Genomic DNA, 23,468 nt, shown 5'->3' with positions numbered 1-23,468 from the left:
CTCTGGCTACATAATGTTTATGTACAAAATTTTTCTTGCAGATTAATTTGTTTTGCAAAGATATCGTGAAATTTGAATTTCGTTCTGGTGCACCAGAACGCAATTACAACGCATTGTTTTTGTAGCAGTGTAATAAACATAATCATGCATAACTCGCAAACCCAAAATCGGAATCAAGTGAAATTTTGGGAATAAGCTTCTTTCGTGGATATGTACTGAAAAATGTCATAAAAAGAGGATGCTAGGATCACGAAATCCTCCTTTAATCAAGGAATTTTGTTTCTTTTACCTTAAGGGGTGGGGTATGAGCGTTTGGACAGTATTTATTGTGGGACATTAGAGCACATCAGACATATCGAATTGCATTCTGAATACGAAGAATGTCCTTCTGATATCAAATAATGATTTTTGAAATTCGCAATGTAATACACATTTTATGGCAAATCATTAAAATTGATATTTTTGATATTTAACAGTACTTGAAGTAAACTTTATAAATCTGATGATTTATATTTAAAGTGTATGTAGGTGGGATGAAAAGCCGACGATCAATTGAAAATTTTGACCTTTCGTATTGAAGATATGGATTTTTTTTCCAAAACACCAACAAAAAATAGGTCTTTTGGGGAAAAAAATCCATATCTTCAATATAAAAGGTCAAAATTTTCAATTGATCGTCGGCTTTTCCTCCCAGCTACATACACTTTAAGAATATATCATTAGATTTATAAAATTTATTTCGAGGACTGTTATATATCAAAATTTGAAAAATATCAAATTTTAATAATTTGTCATAAAATTTGTATTATATCGTGAATTTCAAAAATGAAAATTATTTGATATCAGAAAGACATGCTTCAGTATTCAGAATGCAATTCGACACGTCTGAGGTGCTCTCATGTCCCACAAAAAATACTGTCGAAATGCCATAAATGCTCATTCTAGATCCCTTAATGCAGTCCTTTCAATTTGTAGAATCTTATTTTAGCAACCACCGGCTGTTTGAAACTCTGAAAACAGTAACATGTAGATGCCCAGCTCCATCTGATTCTGACAGAACAGGTCAAATAAAAGTTGATAACTGTATGCGGCCCATCAAATTGTCTGAAATTTACAAGGTGCCCTGTTGACTAACCCTGTTCTAATAGCCAATTGATAATATATATATTCCATATCACATTACAGTGTCCTAGCCATGACATCTACAATTGATGGTCAATGCTTCGGTAATTTATTTCTACTTCATGGTATTTTGTGTGTAACAGGCCTTGCTCTTATGGCCAATTGATAAGATATATTCTGTTTACCAATTGTGCTCGCTGACATTACCACTTGATAGTTAATATATTAGTATAATTTTTTCTATTTCATGGTATTTTGTGTGTTCTATGGTCCTTCCTCATCAGCGGTGGGCAACCTTCAGCCCACATGTCGCCTTCAACTATGTCCAAAGCCGCCCAGAAAGCCATTTCTTATAAAATAACATATGAATATATAAAAGAAAAGTTGATGATAACACTGCATGCAGCCCATCAAATGGTCTGAAATTCCCAATGTGCCCCTCAGGTCTAAAAATGGCCAATAGATAATATATAGATATATTTCATTTCCCATCATAGTAGAAATTTCAATTGAATGAACATAGCTGTCAACAGCGTTATGAATCTCTGTGTACACTGTGTGATGAATGCCCATGTGTGCGTAACACAAGTGAATCCAACCATGCCAACTCATCACTCATGATTGGTTAGTACTTTCATTATTGTATCCATGATCGTGCGTTCACGTTGTACATGTATTTATCATTCAGTAGATAACGACATTTCATTGGTTAATAGCCAAATAATATAATTTCGTATTGTTCAGCATTCATAAATTACCGTACAATATATAGCCGTATTATTCAGCTCTTAATCAGTACCGGCAATTAACGGGCCTGCATACTCATGTTGTATTGTACACTGTGCTGATCGCGTATGCGGTAGAGACGGCAATTACGTGCTACCTCGCGTCGTGTGCTAAGTGTGCGTCACGCGATGGCAATGGCGCGCTGTATTACATGGCCTGGCGGTAGTTGCATGACAAAAAACTGTAAAGCATGCATGGAAGAGTTTGGAGTAGGCCTATAACTTGATCATTTATGATTGTGGTATTATTTTTTTATTTATTTGTGTTAAATTCATGTCTACTGAATGATAAATTCGTTACCCCCTGTCTGTTCATATGCAATACGAAAAATATCACTTGTTTTGAGGTCGTATTACACGAGGCCTGCACTGCGTGTGATACGACCTCAAAACAAGTGATATTTTTCATATTGCATGAACAAACAGGGGATAACTAATAGTATTTTGAAATATGTGACATACAATCATGGTCCATTCAATTGGAATTCCTAGTATAGTATCCTAGCTGACATCACCACTTGATAGTCAGTGCATTAGTCATTTTTTCTACTTCATGGTATTTTGTATGTAACATAGTCCTTGCTTTATCACTATCAGCACCACCTAGCCAATCTGAGTATAACTGATCAACTTCAGGATTTGATTCTGGTTTCCTGGTATCCATGGATTGATATAAATCCTCTACTCTTGACAATAAATCTTTGGGATTATCTCCTTCTTCTGGTCGGATTTGTCCACCACCATTCAAGCAGCCTGTGTATGATGTAAAACATACCAAAATGTTACAGTACATTTTATGTGAAGTCATAAAATTATTTCAGAATCATGTATTTTTATTAATGAGTATGAATTGGCAATACTTTGTCCTTAGTGCTAAAAGAACCTTTAAAAGCACCTGTGCTTTTTAAACAGATATTACCATTTGATTTCTATCAGAAGAGTGCTGGAGTTACACTCTTTTAGTTTCCATGTGTAAATGCAGAATGGCAGATTTCTGATAGTGTGGTAGGTACAAGACTATACCAGAGTCCGTAACCTCCATGTGTGAACTACATATCTTAATTCTCCTAGGATATTTTGTGTCAGGCCATATCAAACCGATGTAGTTATTGGTTGGGACATACATAGCTGATAACAAGTATAGGATAGGTTGAAATAGGTGGGAGCTACAACAGAATATGATACAAGTTGTCAAGATAGATTATGTATGCTGTTGTACATAACTCTAATATGTATAACAGGCTAATAAAATACAGAAAACACACCCTTTTCAAACAGTGCATGAATCTCACAAGGCTGAGCACATTTACTCCGCATATTTTCTAATATATTTTATAACCAATTATCAAAAATAACATAAAATATTAAAACTATGAGCCAACTTTTAACCTATGCTAAAAAATTTCATTACTTGGACTTGTGCCAAGTCTTTATATTTTGAGACTGCACTTGAACAAAAACGTTTTTGGCCTATTTTCACTCAAATTGCAAAAATATTAAATATTGCCAGTTAGTACTAACTAAAGGGTTAGGATTTCGCTATGTTTCATTTGGCAAAACAGGATAATATTTTTTTGATCCAAAAACAATCAGTGCTGTATTTTTCTGGAATTGGGAGTAAATATTTTGGGCTAGCCATCAATTTTTTTTTTCCAGAATTTGTCCGAAATCGGTGTCCGAACACTTTTGATGTCAAGACGCTTTGTCCCCGAAAATCGTTTGGACATCAAAAGTGTCCAAATCGGTTTCGAACACTTTGATGTCAAGGCGCTTTGTCCCGAAAATCGTTTGGGCATCAAAAGTGTCTAAATCGATGTCCGAACACTTTTGATGTCAAGACGCTTTGTCCCGAAAATCGTTTGGGCATCAACAGTGTGCGAAATCGGTGTCCGAACGCTTTTGATGTCAAGACGCTTTCTCCCCGAAAATCGTTTGGGCATCAAAAGTGTCGCGAAATCGATGTCCGAACACTTTTGATGTCAAGACGCTTTCTTCTCGAAAATCGTTTGGGCATCAAAAGTGTCCAAATCGGTTTCGAACACTTTTGATGTCAAGACGCTTTGTCCCCGAAAATCGTTTGGACATCAAAAGTGACCGAAATCGGGTTCCGAACACTTTTGATGTGAAGACGCTTTGTCCCGAAAATCGTTTGGGCATCAAAAGTGTCTGAAATCGGTGTCCTAACACTTTTGATGTCAAGACGCTTTCTTCCCGAAAATCGTTTGGGCATCAAAAGTGTCCAAATCGGTTTCGAACACTTTTGATGTCAAGACGCTTTGTCCCCGAAAATCGTTTGGGCATCAAAAGTGTCCGAAATCGGTGTCCGAACACTTTTGATGTCAAGACGCTTTCTCCCCGAAAACCGTTTGGACAACAAACGTGTCCGAGACCGGTATCCGAACACTTTTGATGTCCAGACGCTTTGTCCCCGTTACTCGTCTGGGCATCAAAAGGGTCCGATATCGGTATCCGCACACTTTTGATGTCAAGACGCTTTCTTCCCGAAAATCGTTTGGGCATCAAAAGTGTCCGACATCGGTTTCCGAACACTTTTGATGTCAAGGCGCTTTGTCCCCGAAAATCGTTTGGGCATCAAAAGTGTCCGAAATCGGTGTCCGAACACTTTTGATGTCAAGATGCTTTCTTCCCGAAAATCGTTTGGGCATCAAAAGTGTCCGAAATCGGTTTCCGAACACTTTTGATGTCAAGACGCTTTGTCCCGTGGATGGAAATACCCTTTCTGGCATTATTTTAAGATGAGCGCCCTCAAAGGATAAGCTCACAGAGGGGTTACAGGTCAAAATAGGAGTCAAACTTGAACCTGCTTCAAAGACACCAACACTGCAAAATTGAATTCCTTGTCCATGCGACCGCTACGGATCCGGCGATACTTGTTATATTAAGCATTACATATATCAATTTCGGGTCGTGTAGGCCAAGTTATTAGGCCAAAAAAGACTTTGAAGAATGTCTCTCATTTACTTCTACCAAAAGTAATTGTAAAAGCAGGCGATCGCGAAAGCAGGCGAGACTCGTGGTTCGAGAACCGCCTTGTTTAACACTAAGAAAGTAAAAATTCATGTTCAGGTTCTTGTTTAATATAAGTAGTTTGATGTTTCTTAATGTTTTACCCTACGATTTTTCTGATAGAAGCCAAACATAGCCTATTTCACCCTTTGGTACCCTAAGCAAGTATTTCGCTTGGAAAAGTATACCCTTTTTCCTGATTTTTGGTGTTTTTGACACCCTAAAGAGGTACAGCGCTGTACTTGCCCAATGCTGAAAAACAACCCTTTTACTTGTTTTTTAAACGAGCATGGTGTCCACCTTGAAATACAAGTGGCCCCCAGAAGGGGGTGTATATTTTAAGAGGAGTCACCCAGTCATTTTCAATTTACACTCCCTGTGTGGAAGATACAGGTCATGTCTCAACTGGAATAGCATTTCATATAGACGTAATACCTACCTCCTGGACAAGCCATGACCTCTACAAAGTGATATTGACACTTCTTCCTCTTTATCTTCTGTACTAAATTCTGTATGTTCCTAAAACCATAAGCTAGTGCAGCTTTGAAAGCTTCCTGACCACCAATCTCAACTGTGACTTCTTTGAAATCCTTATTCCTGTTATGAGAAAGAAAATGGAAAATATTTAATTGTATCAAATGTTAACATAAACTGGCGACACATTTCATTCAAGGTATCTTGGCAGTAAGAGATTACAAAATGCTTTACATGGTGTAACCAAGCCTATTCCCAAAAAGATAAACAATTGTATTCCTTTTCCACAAAATGTTAGTTTTCACTGTCAGATATGTCCTCTTTTAATTATTGAGCCGAACAGATGAGGTAAAACAAAAAAATTTGCTATTAATTGCAGCGCATAAATATCACCAATGTGTGCACTTTCATTAGAAAATCATTTTGGAAAAAGCCAAGTGTTATTTATCTCTAATGAGCGACCCACATGTAGATAGGGGTCCAATAGTCATTTTGTTGATATAGGCCTTTGTTCCCTTGTTGATATAGGCCTATTGAAGTTAAATTCCCTCCGTATGTTGCTGTGATGATTAATACATTTTGAAGAATCACAGAAAATAAACACTAACAAAATTGTCTCTTGAGTTAAAGTCATTCAACCCCCCCCCCCAAGAAACTTGCTTTAAAAAAATAGAAAATCACACCAGACAAATGAATTTAAATCAAGTCAGACACCCTCTGATGTCGTTTCAAATCATATGGAGGCAAATCACTTCCAACGGACCGGAAGTGCAACGTCATTATAGTTCCTTAAAAGCTTAAATATGAGCATAATATTCGTGTATTTCCACACAAATATTTGTATTACATCATTTTAGGAAAATATATAAAAGTTGAAATATTCTAAGGCAGTCGGACATGATATATCGTGCATAAACTTGGCGCATTGTTTCAATAACAAATGTATTTCTGAACGCCTCACGGCGGCGTGTTTTTCCGTACTCCCCCCCCCTTAAAAAAGGCGGATTTTGAATTGCCTTTGTTTTGTGTTTTGTTTGCTTAAATATGGATAAAGTTTGATTTCTGTTGTGAATCATGCAAATAAAACACAGATGAGAGATATCAATTAGTTTGATAAACATTCGACTTCTTTTTCATTAAGTTTGTCGTTTTACCTCAATTAGTTATCTTTGGCTGCGTGGCGTAATCGGTTAGCGCGCATTAACGTATTTTTTTAATATCACGCATATATCCTGGGTTCGAACCCCACCCAAGCCTTCTCAAATGATTTTTTTTCTTCTTCTTCTTTTTTACATTTTCCCAGCTTGTGTTTTTGAATCATATAGAACTGGTCAAATTCATACAAAAATGTTCCTTTTTTTGGTTTGTATATTTAATTGGAGAATACTGTTAAATGTTTTCCTATTCGGATCGGGGATTAAGCAATTATTACATAAATTATTAGGCCTACATTTTTTCCAGATTTTGAAAAAAGCAATTTGAGTACTTTTGACAATTTTGAATATAAAATTAAAGAGTATTTTGTTTTCAGTAATAATCAGTTTTATTTATATTTTTCGATTTTTTAACTTTTTGAATATTTTATAACAGTTGCGTGCTCTAAACATTGATTTACATAAACTCCTTGACCTGAGTATGTTTATAGAATTCTCGGAACGTGTTATGGCCGTGTGTCAGGGGTAGAACATTTGTTTTGCTAAATTTCAATTTTCTTCTCATTTCCTGTTGTATAGACCTATGCCTGTACGCGCGAGATTCAAACATTCTAATAATAGGCTATTATTCACCAAAGGCAGAAATCAGTGATGATCAGGGACTCTATTGTATCTGTTGTAATATAATAATGCTGGGTTTTCTCCATATCGCTTTGCAATGTTGACGATCCTGACTCAGGTTGCTCTTTTTGATGTGTTATGACCCTTCCGCACGCCATATGCGTTCAACTAAACAAAAATAACTATTGTTTCGAAAAGTATTTCTTCAATATATTTAAAAAAATATTTTTGACATGCATCATCTACAGACTCACAGCCTACTCATACCCAGTGGTTATAATCCCACAGGTGTTCTGATGCATGAGTAATCACACATGAATGGAGATATTTCTGATTTCAAAAGTCACAAAAATGAGTTTCTTTTTACCGGAGGATGGTCAAGTAGAATTTAATATCATGCATGCCCCGCCTGTCTGACCAGCAGGGCAACTGCAATCGGGTACTTGCATTATAATTAGGCACCCAGGAAAACATGCATCATAATCGAGTGCTTGAAATTAACTTTTTGCCACTTAGTGAACTCTTTCATTTAATGTGTGCTCATTCAAGCATGAAGTCAACTACAGGTATGAAATCGGTGTCTTTGATGCTATGAGTCTGCTGATGATGCATGTCAAAAATAGTTTCTATTGAAGCAATACCTTTTGAAATATAGAAACAAATCCAAACGGGTAGTTACTTTTGTTTTACTCTTTAATATTTTGAACGTAAAAATTAAAATGACGTACTTGCAGCACCTAATGCCTTGATTTTTGGAGGGTATGTTAGTTTACTAAAGTACCATTATAATTGTATTAAAAATCAAAATTTTGAAAAACATGGAGGCATCCTCCTCAGCAGCTGTTACAATATGGCTTCATAATTAAGTTATTGTATGCCAACACTAGATAAACCATACCTTAGTGTTTTATATTCTATTTTTCCTAATTGTTTTCCATGTAATTCATGTGCTGCGTATTTGATGATATGCTCCAGGTAACCTCCTGATCCTCCGCCATCATGACTAAAGGATTTCTTCTCTGATTCAACAGGGTACCTGAAATTACAACAAGTAAATTATTAGTATAGTTGAGTTGCTCTATGATCCCTACTGATAAGCTGTCAGCAAGAAGTGTGACCACTAATTCAACAATTATCATCCTTGAGGTAATGAGCAATTAACTGACCAGACCAGGAACAGAGAGCAAGAACAAGGTGACAATACAGTGGCTGAGCTGGGAGCGAAACTAGTCAAGGGGGTAATTACCAGTAATAGATTAGTAGCTTAGATTTTATGTCCTTTTTCATAGAGCAACTCAACTATAATTATGTGGCTTTTTGCCTTCTACCTTGGGCCATGAAATCTCAATTAGTTCTAGATGTGCACTGAAATGTGACTGGTTCGGTCTTGACTTCTAAGCTTGGTCACAATCTTAAGTTAACCCACTTCCCAGGTGTAAAGGGTTTTGAGCAAATCATAGATACACATAGTTATATATGAACAAGTGAACCTGGAAATGCGCGTCTCAACCCCATTAGCTCAGTTGGTAAAGTGCCAGACTTCGGTAAAATATCATGTGCTCGATAGAAAGCACATATGCTATCAAGTTTTTACGGTATTAGCTAAATTAGTTGACCATATCAACTGCTCAGTGCCAGAAGTGGGTTAGTGCCATAGCTGCCCTGTGAACATTTGGCAATTTACACACAGTATATTGTACTCATCTGCATGGCATTTGATCATTTCTTTCCATTAGTATCTTATTGTGAAAAACCAAGTAGCTGAGGTGTTAGCTCAATATGATAGGAAAATATTTAAACCGATGACCCCATGTTCATGTTGGCTTAATAAGCTGTATTTCTGTGCAAAAGGTACTGTAATTCATGACATTCCTTGTCTGCCAGTTTAGGTACAATTTGACCCCCAGCTTACTGAATAAATAGCGAGGTTTTCCGAACTTTTCTGATCTTGATAGAGTCTGCATATCGTTATCATGCTAGGATAATTATCCAAGTCATTTTTTGTAATTTTGAGAAGTACTAAAAATGCATTTAAACATATTTATTCACAAATCTTTGCATGTGATCAAATGATAATGAGACCAATTAAAAGGAATAATCAGAAATGATTAGGATGATTAAGTAACTGATGCAAGCTTGAGCCGACTGATGACAATGATCTAATTATTTTCATCTACAATAGTATTTGTCCAAACAGCAATACTCACACTGTATCTAATGTCTTTGGTTCCACGTCACACAACAAGAGCTTTTCTCTTGATAGCATTACTTCTAATTCTCCTGCAAGTTGAATAAAAACACAAATCATATATAAAATGAATGTCAAGTTAATATATTGAATGACAAAAAGTTGTAAACAGTATGTTGCTGTTGCCATTGCCAGTGGTGGTCGATAGATGTGAGCTATTAACTTAAACTAAGTCTTCTGCTGTATTTAGTGTGGTTTGCAGGTTTGACTGAGGGTTTCAGAGATCGTCAAGTAGATTGGCATACAAATTTTTGCCCATCCTGATTCAACTCATCAGATCGGTCAAATTTCTCACTTGCTGATCTGGATCACCCAATACAACTAAATTATCTTTCAAAAGGATTGTAATGTAGTTCAGATGACCCTTTTCAGACCCACCATTTCTTCACAAGATAATAAGCAACTTTGGGCAAAAGGAGGCTACCTAACTTGAAATATTATTGGGTAAGAAGTAGACCACTAACGATAAAATGGCAACAAGGGACAATAGCACTTAGATGATTGTAGGGCTGAAAATAGAATTATTTTTAAAGAAACTAAAGGACAAATATGGGGCTGAAGAGACAAACACTTAAGGAAATAAAGAAATATTTATAAGGAACATTTACAACCATCAGACTAAATAATCAATATGCAAATGTTAAATTTGTAAAAACCAGACAAAACATTTATGATTGTAACTGTTCTTAGCAAAGTTTTTGCACATTAATATTTTTCATCATCCTGCAAACAGTAAAATCTACTTATTCGATGAGATTGCCTGTTTATTTTGTAGTAATGAGGTATTATATCCTTCATTAATATATTCTCGTTCATTAATTGGTTAAACGAGTATCATGTGACCAAAAATAGTTTTAACTATTTTCCAAAGCAGTCAAAAATCTGATTGATTAGGGTATGGGGTACTACTGGAAGGCCTTGTGTTTCTAATATTTTCACCAATCAATGAACAAAGAATAAGGATATAAAACAAATATTTCCTGCTCTAAATTAGGGAACTGGTCGAATCTATTGGTCCCCTCTGCTGGCGGTCTCGGGAAAATAGTAGGCCCACTGTCTCCAGTTCACCTCGGGGACCAATAGATTCCACCAGATCCCTCATGAGCAGTAAATCTTTGTATACTATACCTGAGGTAATAACACAATCCACATCTCTGGTCTTATACAAATCGCTATAAAAATCCTCCCTAGATGCCTCCAGCTTCTTGTCAAAACACGGCATGATGGTCACATGATACACTTGATCCGGTGTCTTCCCATGATTCCTAGCGAAGTAATCCTTGACGATGGAACCCATGACTTGCTGTGGTGATTTGGTTGTACTGATGAATGGAAGGATGTATGAGCCATGGGTTTTCTCTGCATAACAAACCCACCCTGTATGGAGATAACGAAAATGTTGACAGTATTAGATCTATCAATATGATAGAACCATAGACTAATGCAGACTATAATACCAACAGTCAATGTCCCCATGCTTTGTATGCTGTGAATTCTTGCATATTCATGAGGGCAGATTGTTTGATTGTGCATGTCTAACAATCATTCCAGTGTTGCGTGCCTTCACGTATACGCGATAGAGCGCTGCGTGTCGAAGATTGTAAAAATCTGCGGTATGTGGATAGCAGTTTTGTCTGTCGCACTTCATGGAACGATTGGCCCTCATTAACAGATGATGCTGGGACTTAACTTGTTTGTGGTTAGTCTTTATCTAGTTAGTCCATGGATAAAACTCATCCTACATTAATATGGATTGAGGTCAGGAACTTTCCATGATACACTGCTAGGAACACCTTGAAACTGACACACAGGGCATTGTTTATATATGTGTGTAAAATCTTCAAAAGTTTACTGCTTTAGAAAAACTCTGAAATCATGGAAACTACAAGGTGTCTCATATAAAGGTTACATGAAGAAAATGAACCATATTTTGTGATGGAACAACAAAACAATGTCATTTTATGGATAGTATTTATTCATTTTTCTTGTAATTGTCTGATAAGTTTCAACTCTGTATGCAGTATATCAAAAGCAGTTTAACACTTCCTATACTTCATTTGCTTTAGTGAAGTGGAATTTTCCGAAGCAGTAATGTTTTCCTTAAATTCAAGATAAACACTACATCCAACATGTACATTGTACATAGTGTTCTACAAACCTGGGCAAGCTGATGCAAGCATTGGAAATGAGCCTTTTTCAGCTTTATTTCTATATCTTCTGACAAATTCTCTCTGGCTCTCCAGTAGGCTAAGATCTCTGGCAAAAGTCACATCAAATACATGATCTACACCTGTAAGAATGAAGAAAGTGAAGGAATACGATAAACATTTGACGGCAAATGTAAGACTTTGTATACTGACCAATGTATAATAGGTTATTTCAAGTCTTAGACTTACAAATTCTGACTCACAGACAAAGAAAAGTGGGGTCTTTTCGTAAAGATTTTGTAATCCATTGTGTTTGCATTCAGGCCAAAAAAAATTGTTTGCTTGCCCTCAAATGATTTTTAAAAATTGGGTCCGTCGGGATAAAAAAAAAACCTAGCAAACTCTACTGTTTGTATTAATTAAGGCTCAAAATATGAAAAATCAGACAATTTTGGTGTCAAAATGAATCAACTAACATTACAAAACAACTAAAATGTTGAACACAAGTCGCAAGGTCTAAAATACATTTTTTTTACCTTTTCAGAATGCAAAAATTTGAAAAGAAAAAAACAACTTTTTCATGAATTTCCAAAAACAGGGTCGGTATTCTTTTGAACAGTAAATAGAAAAAAAAACTATTTTCTGATTTTCAAAATTGGGGTTGGTCCATTGAAAGCAAGCAAACATCTCTTTTTTTTCCTCATGGTCAGCCAAGTGTGTGCTTACATCAGAGCCATGCGGGCAAGATTTTCTTCACCCTGACCCTGGATTTCCCCGTCCCATCTACACCCAAACCCAACATCACTTGAACATGTTCAGGCAAACCTGATGTAGACCAGACCATCTATTTTTGTGCGAATTGTCAGATTTCGCTCGGCAATTGTTGTAAACTTGCGATCATTACATGGAAAGTACAGAACAGCCTACATGTAGTGCATTGTCCATTTCAGAGACTTAGATTTTAACATCAGGCGAGGAGTACTTTAAATGGGTAAAAATGTGCAAAATTCTGGGCATGCATTTTCTGAAATGTTACATTGGGCTATTCCATTTGAAATCCACACTACCCCTGTGGAAGATTTTGAAAATATCTTCTACAGGGGGAATATGCTTTTTTAATGTAATTGGTCAGAGTTGATCCATTTTGAAACCCATACTCCCCCTGTATTATGGCTTTACCTATATATTCCACAACTGGAGTGAGTATTTCAAATGGAAGTTACCCAATTGTCTATTCTATTTGAAACTTATACTCCCTATGTTGTTGAATTTAAATGGAATAGCCCATTGATGCTTTTCTTACTTTAAATTTTTGTTCATTCCATCCGCACAAGGTTTTGAATGTGATGTAATTGTTTTCATTTGTACATAAACTTTGAATAGTTCTCTGTGGCCACAAGAAGTCAAATCAAACGATGCCTGTTAAATTTGAGAGTTGATTAGGCAAAAAAAAAAAGTTTGTCTCAAAGCTTGCTCATGCATTTGTAAAATCGCGAGATTTGAAAAAAAAGAAAAATCTGATTTTTTCCTCAAAATACCATAAAAATACCAAGTCAGGAATATTTGTTTTCAAACCACTCGTGAGCTTTGAGACAAAACTTTTTTTTGCTTTAGTATTTCCTTACCTAAATCTTTTAAGAATCCTGATAGCCTCAGCATAGATTGTTCCATAGTGAGTTTATACTTAGCAGCTAAAGATGCTGTTGATTGAGGTGATACTGATACAATGATCAATTTCTTCTTGTCGGATTGCCCAGTCTGGTAACATGTAATTATAATTGATAAATAAAATAATTATATTAGTCATTTAAAAATCACTTTCTTTCACTTATATTGTATACATTACCCTACATGTAGCAGGACATTAAGTGAGAGAATAGGCAGTCATGACTAGTTGAGATTACCCAATACCAGCTGTGAAAATAAAGAAACAAATTGCCCATGGCTCATGTTTGGAATGTATCACATACTAACAATGGCAATGACCTAGTTATTCAACTAACCTATCATTTGTTCTACAGGTGTTTTTATTGACTGTGGTTTTTTTAATTTCTGACTTTTTTTATATTATAGTGCAGTGGTGTAAGATCATAAATGGTCACCAAACGACTGGACTTTAATTCCCAGTGAGTCCAGATTTTTTTGATCTCTAAATTTATTATATATCAGATTGATTGAAGTTCATCAAGTCCCTGTACTTGTTGTGAAAGAAAATAATTTTTCTACAGATTAATGTACAATTTGTAAAGTAAGGGTTGTGCTGAATTGCTTTTCTCTGCTGATCCTAGGAGAGTTAGGCTTTCAATCATGGTATTTGGGAGGAAAGGGCAAATGCCTTAGCCCCTTCTAAAATTGTTCTTAATCATTCCTATATTGGCCCTGCCTTGTGGGCATAGCACAACATAAATCACTCTTTTTTATTTATTAGACTTACATCAACCAACTTGTTATTTTCCTCCAGTATCCGATACAGCTCTTCCTGACTTTGCTGTGTGATCAGTACGCTCTCTGCGGACGTGATACACCCGCTGCATGCAAGACAGTCATTCAGGGTTATGCGAGCCTTCTTAAGCCTCTGCTCCTCCCCATCCTGTCAAAGAAAATATATATTCCATTTATTCAACTGAATAGTGCAAGGAAATGCAACCACTGAGTTTGCACATCTTGATTAAAGAGGGTGGTCCAATTATTTTACTATTACCAAAACATATTGAATCTAGGTCTTAAGGATCGTTCATACTACCACCGCGTTTGCGATGCGTTGCTTTGCGATGCCGATATATCGATTACTTTTACCGCAACTCAACGCAACTCGTCGCATTTCCAAGTTAAAATGTATTTAACTTTATTGCGATATCGCAATGCAGTAGTTTGCAGTACGATGCAGTGCGACAACGTACCGCATCGCAAGGCAACGCATCGCAAATGCGGTGGTAGTATGAACGAACCTTTAGGCAGGATTTGAAGGTTAGGGTGTGTAAATTTTAAAAAACTGGGTGTGTAAATTTAAGGCTTGTATACAAAGTATAGGCCTTGTGGGCAAAAACTGGGTGTGTATTTACAAATTTGGGTGTGTAAAACACTCCCTACACGGCTGGCAGCCTAAGCCCTTGAATCTAAGTTTGATATAAAATTGGATGGATTCAGCCCATATTTACTGATCGAGCTATGAATTAGATATCATTGGATGAGACCTAGAATAGTCCAATATTTTAAAACTTGATATCATAGCAAGACCAATAAATATTGGGCATGAAGCATCCAATTTTATCATTATTATGTTTTGGATCCAATATTTTCACACACTTGGACTCATTAAAACATAAGAATTGGTTAAATTTAAAGCTGCATTATAAAGTGGCATGGTTTGGACATATAGACGAATCCAACGAGCCACATTCCTACACCTCACTAGCCGCCATACCTGGGGGCCATCCATCCATTTTACGTGACACCAGTATCACAGGCGTGCAGCTTTTACCACTCCCGTGATGTGGTGCAAGCACTACGCACTCCGATGCGCTCGCAATAGTGGGCGTCTTGGATCGCAATCCAAACGAACTAAGCTAGTTTGGCACGGATGGCCCCAGCTACATGTATGGCCGACATAATCCTGACCATCACTTGGCTCGTCGGATTCATCTATAGAAACATCATAATGGTCCTGTTCACAAATTACATACCAATCCAACTTGTACATAGCTTCCATCATCGCGTATACGAATAGCGCCCCCTTTGCCAGGTAATCTTTCTACTTCAACTGGTTTAATACATTCCTGGAATACAAAATAAACATCAAACATACAATTTAGCATGTAGTGTGTACTGTATTACACTTTATTAGTAAAACTTAAACACTTCCTATGCAGAGCACATATTTGGTGATTTCCGTTCCCTGCACATCCAAGATACCATAATGGCATAAAAATAACAAGTTTTTGGTGAATTTCAAAAAACTGTTTATGAGGAATAATCATTCGTAAATAAATTCATCAGGATGTACAAGTATTTCGGTATAAAGATGTTAAACATACCTCAATGACGTGGTGAAAAATGATTACAAATGTGTAATTTGTAATCATTTGTAGAGCAAAGATTTCCTTGTTCCAACAGCTAAGTATGAATACATGTGAATGCACACTACACCGTGGCAACACATACACAGCACTTCTTGGAACTCCCGGTCGAAGCCGGGACATTTCTATTATTGGAACTGGTTTAGGGGTTACTGTCAGTAGCTCATGTAGCCGCTTGCATAGCAGCCACTGATTCGATCAGTGTAAGACAGAGGTGGACCAGGCATATCAATTGAAGACATCATAATAGTATTGAAAATAATCATGAATTAAGATGCTAAGCTGGCAGCTAGCTGCTATGAGTTACTCAAGAATGCTAATTTTATATTGGTTGAAAGTTGTATTTTGCATATATGCAAATGAATGATGGAAATTCTATTGTGATCGGAGGGGTGGGAATGGCACGTACCTGCAGGTAGCAGTCATTGACCATATGCACATCATCGACTTCAGTCGCTGGCTACGCCATTGAATTTTATTTTGGATATAGTGTTCTTCACGAACTTTTTTTGGATTTATCAGGACTGATTATGTCTAACAGAGAGGGACAAGCTGGAGAAGTTGCAGCCCAAGTCCAACAAGAAGGTGAAGTACCCATTCAAGTTATAACTTAAGGAAGTATTTCTGATATAATTAAATCAGCGGTGGGTGGCGTCAGAGAATATATTGATGACGCATTAATTTTAACCAAAAGTCAAGTTCTAGAATCAGCGAGAGAGTCTGCCAAAACTCAGTTCAAATTCAGTTTCAATTTCACGTCAAGGTGAAAGAAAGAATAGACAGGGCGTTAGAAAAATTAGAGAAGGGTAATATTTCTTTCGCAAAAGCAGAGCTGAAGGCTAGTCTGGAAGATATCAAAACCAGAAACAAACACATAAAATTGGCAGATAAGAACGAGAGTTGGAAGGTGGTAGACGAATTAGCGGACAATTCAGATGACGACAAGAGGATCAAGGCTGCTGTTAGAGCCGCGTCAGCAAAAGAAAGAGCCAAGCAGGAAAAAGGCCAATTCAGAAGGAATGCCCCATATCCTCAGGGCCGTCACCAGGAGACCTATCCTAATCCAAATAGCAATGTTTGTTATTGATGAGATTCATCAGGATCGTTCAAAGTCAAATTAAATAAATGATTTCTGGTACAGATCCAATAAAAATGAAAGTACTCACTAGACTATTTGAACACAAAACTGAAGCTGAAAAAATAAGTTCCAAAAATTTTACCAGATCACAAAGAAAGTCATCCACATCCCAAATTCATAAATCGGCAATAACTGAGCATGTCGCAGCCAGCAACCATGTTATCAACTGGGACGAGGCAGCAATCATAGATCAAGAGGCAGACAAAACCACACAAATTGGCTAAAAGAAGCCATCTGGATCAGGAGCAGGGGCAAAAACACTACATGTATGAACAAGGATGAGTCAAGGGGGCATACAAATCGGACAGAATTTATGACTAGATCATCTCAAAACGGCAACCTACAAATGTGGCAACACCATCACAGCCACCAAGGACTGCCAACATCTAGAAACACTACAGTCATTGCAGAGTGAACAAGGTTCCTGATAGGAACTGAAATATATAGTGAGTACTTTCATTTTTATTGGATCTGTACCAGAACTCATTTATTTAATTTAGTAATTTTTGTAGCTATTTTCAATCAAATAGATACCCATATTCAGGCAGCGGCAACACCTTTACTTCCAGGAGGGGAGTTCCCAAACTTACTGACCAATGCTTCAGGTGCGGCGAAATGGGGCACTGGCAGTATATTTGCCAAGCAATCAGAAATTTCAAGCCAGATTTCAAACAAGGCCAGTAAAGCTGATAAATGTTAAAATGTGCAGGTAGATAATTTTGGTGGATGGTACTTGTTTAATATTTCGTGCGTTTGTGAAATAAAGAGTCGGGCAAGTGTAATGATGTGATATTATGAATAATAAAATGCCCAATCGGTTTTGTCACAGCTGAACATGTGAGTGACATCGTTATATAGTAACTTTGTGTTTCTTTATCGTGTAAGCGCGGGACCGTATAAGCATGTTTAACCTGTGTTTTGTTATTCATACGTCATATGACTAGATCAGTTGGTCTATGAGTTGAATGACTAATAATTATGTAACTAATCTATATAACCCCGAGTCGGAGTTTTGTCTCAAGTTTGGCTGGTTAGGTGTCTTCTGGGTGGATATATATCAATGATTTTTATGTAATCCTAATACGGATGAGTTGTATAGTTAATGAAAGTATACATGTAAGTGCTGTTTGTTATATTTTGTATACATTTTATATAGCTCCATCTTATGGTTCTACTTAAACAGCAGGTATTTTTTCACCCGTACTTAGCACAAGTCAAGAAGCGGGTCACTCTATCTACAGATATTTTTTCAGCCGGACCAAGCAGAGGATTGGTAAAGTTGCAACATGTTCAACCGGCTGTGGACGCTGACTTTAGGTACAATTTCGATTTCTTTTTGAACAATTTTTACGAATACGATACGAGCAAAGCAATGCTGAACCTATAGTTCGAGGAAGAATGAAGGTGAACATCGCATTCTGGAAGGAGATTGGAGCACCAGATGACATTCTCCGTGTAATTGAATTTGGTTACATAATCCTGTTTTACAATACTCAGCTCGTGACAATTCTGATTTTGTTTGAAAGCCACTAATGATTTATGGTCGAAGAATTTAGTTGTTGAATTATCTGTACCACCTGGCATTGTTAATCCTCTCTCAGTTTGCATTCAAAGTTCAGGCAAAAAGAGGCTAATTTTAGATCTTCGTTATATTAATAATTAAAATTCATTTTGAAGACTGGTCTGCTGCGTTACAATACTTTAAGAAGAACAATTATATGTTTTCATTTGATTTGAAATCTGGGTATCATCACATTGACATTTATCCAGATCCTACACATCTGGTTCCAGTAGGGAGCGTTGTGTAGTACTAACTACAGATACAGATGTGCGCAAAAGAAGCGATGAGTTAAGAAAATCATTTATTTTTGGCAGAGCATGCGCGAAAGATCAAATAAGTTGAGTTTCAAATTTGGAAAACGAAAGCTTAACATTTTAAACATTTAAAGCCTTAATGTACGATCTTTTTAAATTTTTAGATTTTTCTTTTTTTCTTCTAAAATGATAATATACAATCATTATCAAAGTTCCCAATACATTTGGACGCGAAAAACATTGGGAATTTGCAAAGAAACAACATCATAATCTTCACCTCTATCACTCGAAACATCTCGCACTATTTGGATTAGGACAGCGAGTGCGGCTTGAGAGTTAGTCTCCTCTGCTGTTAGTTTGGTTACGCTCCTCCACATGTGGAGTGAGCGTAACCAAGCTAATTTTGTACGAGACTACGGTTTATGATCGTGGCCGACATAAAGTCATAATCTAAAAAATTATGACTTTATGTCGGACCAACAGAAAATCGTCCCGTTTTACTACAAATAGGACGAATTTGACAGTTTGCTCATAGATTTAAGTTAGAACATGTGTAAGTATTACAAATATGCCAAAAAAAATCGGTTTTGAAAAAAATAAAGGTAAATTCTGAAAAAAGATCGTACATTATGACTTTAACATATGTTGCAACAATGTCTAGGTATGCTAGGTGAATTTAAATTTGCCATCAAACTGCATCATTTTATATATCAAATTAAAGCCCTTGAGTAAACAAAGCCAAAACTGAAAACCATTTTTTCATAGCACTTTCCGTAGCAAAGTTACATCTTGTCAAATATTGACTTTCATCAAAAAGTTTCAGCTAGCAAAATTCCCCAAAACGGCATTTCGGGGGTGTTTCTAGATCTTAGTCTCATTATGATAGCAGCTTTTTTAATGGAAATGCTATCCAAATCCTCTAAAATTCCATGTGCGGGTGACTTATCACCATAAAAAATCATATATTTGGGTCAAGTGAAGTATAGAAAACATATTTATGTAGGTTTCTTTCTTCGGGCATTTGTTTTAAATTTCTATGTAAAAATGCATTGACATTGTCGGCGAATTTGACTGACTAGCAAATGTGTTAACTAAGGTTTGCCTGGGTTACCTACAATGTCAACTCTGATCTTCGGATAAATTATAGCAATGGACTCTACTATAGCCTCGAAATCAGAGACTATTCATTGTGTGCAATTCAAAAGCTAGAGTTATCATCATAAGAGGGATACCTACTGAATCAGGCAAAATCATATGCCACAATTATATTTATGTTGTACAGATTACAGAATGGTCTATGGTTTCATTTGAACCTTTTTATGTTTTTCATTTTACTTTTAGTCTTAGTTAGGCATGTTCACAAAATTTTCAAGTAGGATATTTCACATTGAAATTATTTTGTTTAAAAAGGTGATTATTTAACTTAAAAAATGAGGGATCAACCATGTCTGTAGGTCTAAAATTAGCGAAGTTATGGGCAAATATCTGGTTTTAAAAAACTGCACTTTTCTGTGCCCATCATTGACAATGCCTTACACTGACTTACTGTACAAAAAAGCATTTAATGCACCATTTTTTACCACGATGATCCATTTTACACAAAGGCGATTTTATTTTATGAAATCTAACTTTCACTGCATGCTGACTTCTGTATCAAGGATAAAGTACCAGCACTTTTTAGACTGCGTCGTCAAGTTTCTGGTGTCCAAATTTCAAAGTTTTGTATTTCCCGATGGGGATTACACAGTTAAGCCATCGACTGTGAGCTACTGTGGACACAACTTTTTGGATTGAATGTCACCCTCTATAATAAGCAATGTGGACATGTCTATCTTAGTTAAGCTTAAAACTAAAAAGTTAAAAAGCTAGCACTATTTGCATGCTATAATTCAGGGCATAAACAATGTCCAAATTTACGACTAATCCGTCGATGATAATGTGGGATACTTTTTCTATACATTTCTACTTTAAAATACAACTATTTCTCACCTGCGAAGGGGTAATAAAGTCATCTAAATCGGTCAAACGTAGAGCTCCACTGAAATTTGCCATTTTCTCTGTTCCTTTTATTTGGCGATTGCGATTTGCGAAAACAATTGTTATTCGCAGCGCGTCACCAATTAAGCCAAAAATACCGCCCTCTGACAGGTGCTTCTCCTTCTCCCCGATACAGGCCCAACGGCGCGGCTCAGCCTACACTGTTTTTATGTCACATAAGAACTCAAAGAAAAACGAGATCATACATGCAAAATATAAGTCACAAAGACCCCCTTTCCTCTATTTTATCTCATTTTTCAAGTTCACCTAGGATTATTGGGGGGGGCTGGAAGGTATTCCAGCCCCAGCAGCTCCCAGCACCAAAAAGAGCAGGATACGGTATTAATCTTATGTGTTTTCAAATTTATAGAAATAGTAAGATTTCTTCTTTTTAGTAATACGTATTTATTTATTCTCATATATTTAGTGTAGCAATATTATTATTGTTATTATTTTATATATTGTTTTATTCAATTTTGAATTATGTTCAACTATCATGGTCTTTCAACTTTCACATTAAAATGTAGATTATGTGGTATCTTTATAGGCCTACTATAGGCTATAAATAAATGGCCAATGATTTAACATAACTTTATAACATAAAGTTTGAAAGTTTACAATTTTAATATTTATTTTATATTATTATTATTATTATTATTATTATTATTATTATTATTATTATTATTATTATTATTATGATGATGATGATGATGATGATGATGGATGATGATGATGATGCTTGTAGCCAATATTATTATTTTTAATATAGTATATGTTTTGTGATATATGAAATAAAAAATGAATGAATGAATTATTTTAACATTGTGATAACTATTCATTGTTATCATTATTAATTTTTTATTTCATTTCAAATTGTAATATTTTATATTTATTTAACTTTTATTCCATGCAAGTTTATGCGCACGAGTTAAACTTGCATGGTCAATTTCGCACAGTGGTGCTCTACCATGCAGTCGATTTACCGTTGGTGGGATAATTGCTTATCGATTGGATTGATCATGGATAAACGTATCGGTGATGTCACTGGCTTTAAACTTTGGCGGACAATAGAATAACCATTGATTGACAAGGTTACCCCTGCGTCCCCTAGCCGCTTGTATTATTGAGGGGGCTGAGCTCCCTCAAGCCCCCCGGTTCCTAAGGGACCGATCGTTATTTACGGCAGGGGGGAATGGGTGTTTTGGCAAAAATATTGACAAAAAATTTCGCGTTCCCCCCCTCGCGTGCGCTCAAAATTTTCGCGTTCCCTCCTGTTTTCGCAATTTTCTCCATTTAAAATTTAACAATCCCCCTCCTGGTTCAACTAAGAGTTTTCAGGTTCCCCCCTCAAGTCCACAAAAAAATTTCGTGTTCCCCCCTAAATTTACCCATTCCCCCCCCTGCCATAAATAACGATCGCTCCCTAAGCCTATGGAAATTGTTAATAAAAACCATAAATATCAAAAATAAGAACAAGTTTTTTGATTAAACATACTGCAGTTACTGTCCGTTTTCCTATACACAATACACAGTGCTCTCACCATTGAGGTGTGACCTCTACAAATAGTGTATGTTAGAAGTACAGGCCATTGCCTAGTTAACGTCACTGTGTGAAAAATAACCGGCCAATATTTAAAGTACTCTCTGAAATTCTAGAAAATATAGTTTTGGAACATGTCCTAACTGATTTAGCTAATTTAGGTGTTTGGAAATATTATTCGCACTTTGGTGTTTTAGTGTATGTTATAGGTAATAGGACATTGCCTAGTTAACGTCACTGTGTGAAAAATAACCGGCCAATATTGAAAGTTCTCTCTGAAATTCTAGAAAATATAGTTTTGTAACATGTCCTAAATTTTTACCTACTTTAGGTGTTTGGAAATATTCGGACTTTGTGTTTTAGGAAGGATATGTAAACGACAGATAACACCAAAAAATATGACGAAATTATTTCCAAACCGTGTTAAGTCTACAACCATTATGTTTCTCATTTTCAAGAGTGCTGGTTAACAATATGCAGACTATTTTCTCATTTCGTAAACAAAGGCCCACATAGTATTGTCTCCCCTCTCGCCGGCATGCACATTCCAAATTTTGAAATGAATGTAAAGTATTCCAATAGCTGTGTACTCTCAGCTTCAAATCAACAAAATGTATGCACTTTACAATTTGGGTGTAACACTACATTATACAGGGAGGTAAATAAGGATAATTTACTGGGTGGGCAATTTAATTTATTTTTGCCCTCAAATTAGGAAAATAATTTACTGGGTGGGCAGCGGTAATTAATGGCATCCAGTCGTTTGAATTTTTGGAGATGTAGACCTGTTTTTGCGTATAATTTGTATTTGATGTAAAAGGTGGACTTCATTAAATGCATCTATTCTTATGCCGATATTAATTAGTATATTCGTATAACAATTTTTAAGAAAAATTGTATACCGTATTATATTTCACTTTGGACACTTTCAAAATCTTATACTAATTATTACTCACCATTACTCCTGGGTAGGAAAAGAAGCAGTAAAATTAGATGGGAATGGTAATATTTTTATTTGGTATTATAGTGAAATAATGTTTTGACTTTTACAGTGCAGATTAAAGAAATATATTAATTATACCTGTTTTTGGATGAGTGGCATTTTCTAAATTGTCTTGAAACTATTTGATAAGAAATTATGAAAATCTGTTAAAAACACAAACAAAACTATATTTCTAATCTATAAAGTATTGCCAAACCAGTATTTGACCAGGTATTTATTAGTAATTTCAATGTTTACAAGTATTTCCCTGTAATGTTATGGTAAATCTGCCAAATAATAAA

General features: G+C 36.0%; 1 protein-coding gene and 1 long non-coding RNA gene across 2 annotated transcripts in view; one reads left to right on the top strand and one right to left on the bottom strand.

Moving 5' to 3' along the window:
* LOC140164776 (uncharacterized) overlaps positions 1–23,468 on the top strand; it is a 406,719-nt gene that overhangs the window by 61,172 nt on the left and 322,079 nt on the right. The gene's annotated exons all lie outside the window — the stretch shown is intronic.
* On the bottom strand, positions 869–20,698 carry LOC140164773 (cytosolic Fe-S cluster assembly factor narfl-like). Its single transcript, XM_072188143.1, has 10 exons — positions 20,597–20,698; positions 15,262–15,354; positions 14,013–14,168; positions 13,204–13,336; positions 11,590–11,721; positions 10,560–10,808; positions 9,391–9,463; positions 8,082–8,219; positions 5,374–5,531; positions 869–2,660 (listed from the first exon to the last, which is right to left on the bottom strand). The coding sequence occupies exons 1-10, from the start codon at positions 20,657–20,659 to the stop codon at positions 2,419–2,421; spliced, it is 1,437 nt and encodes a 478-aa protein (XP_072044244.1). The 5' UTR covers positions 20,660–20,698; the 3' UTR covers positions 869–2,418.

The sequence above is a fragment of the Amphiura filiformis genome, chromosome 11 (assembly GCF_039555335.1).
Source record: "Amphiura filiformis chromosome 11, Afil_fr2py, whole genome shotgun sequence".
Lineage (NCBI taxonomy): Eukaryota > Metazoa > Echinodermata > Ophiuroidea > Amphilepidida > Amphiuridae > Amphiura > Amphiura filiformis.
Note: the sequence above shows the minus strand (reverse complement) of the source record. Positions and strands in the feature narration are given on the sequence as shown.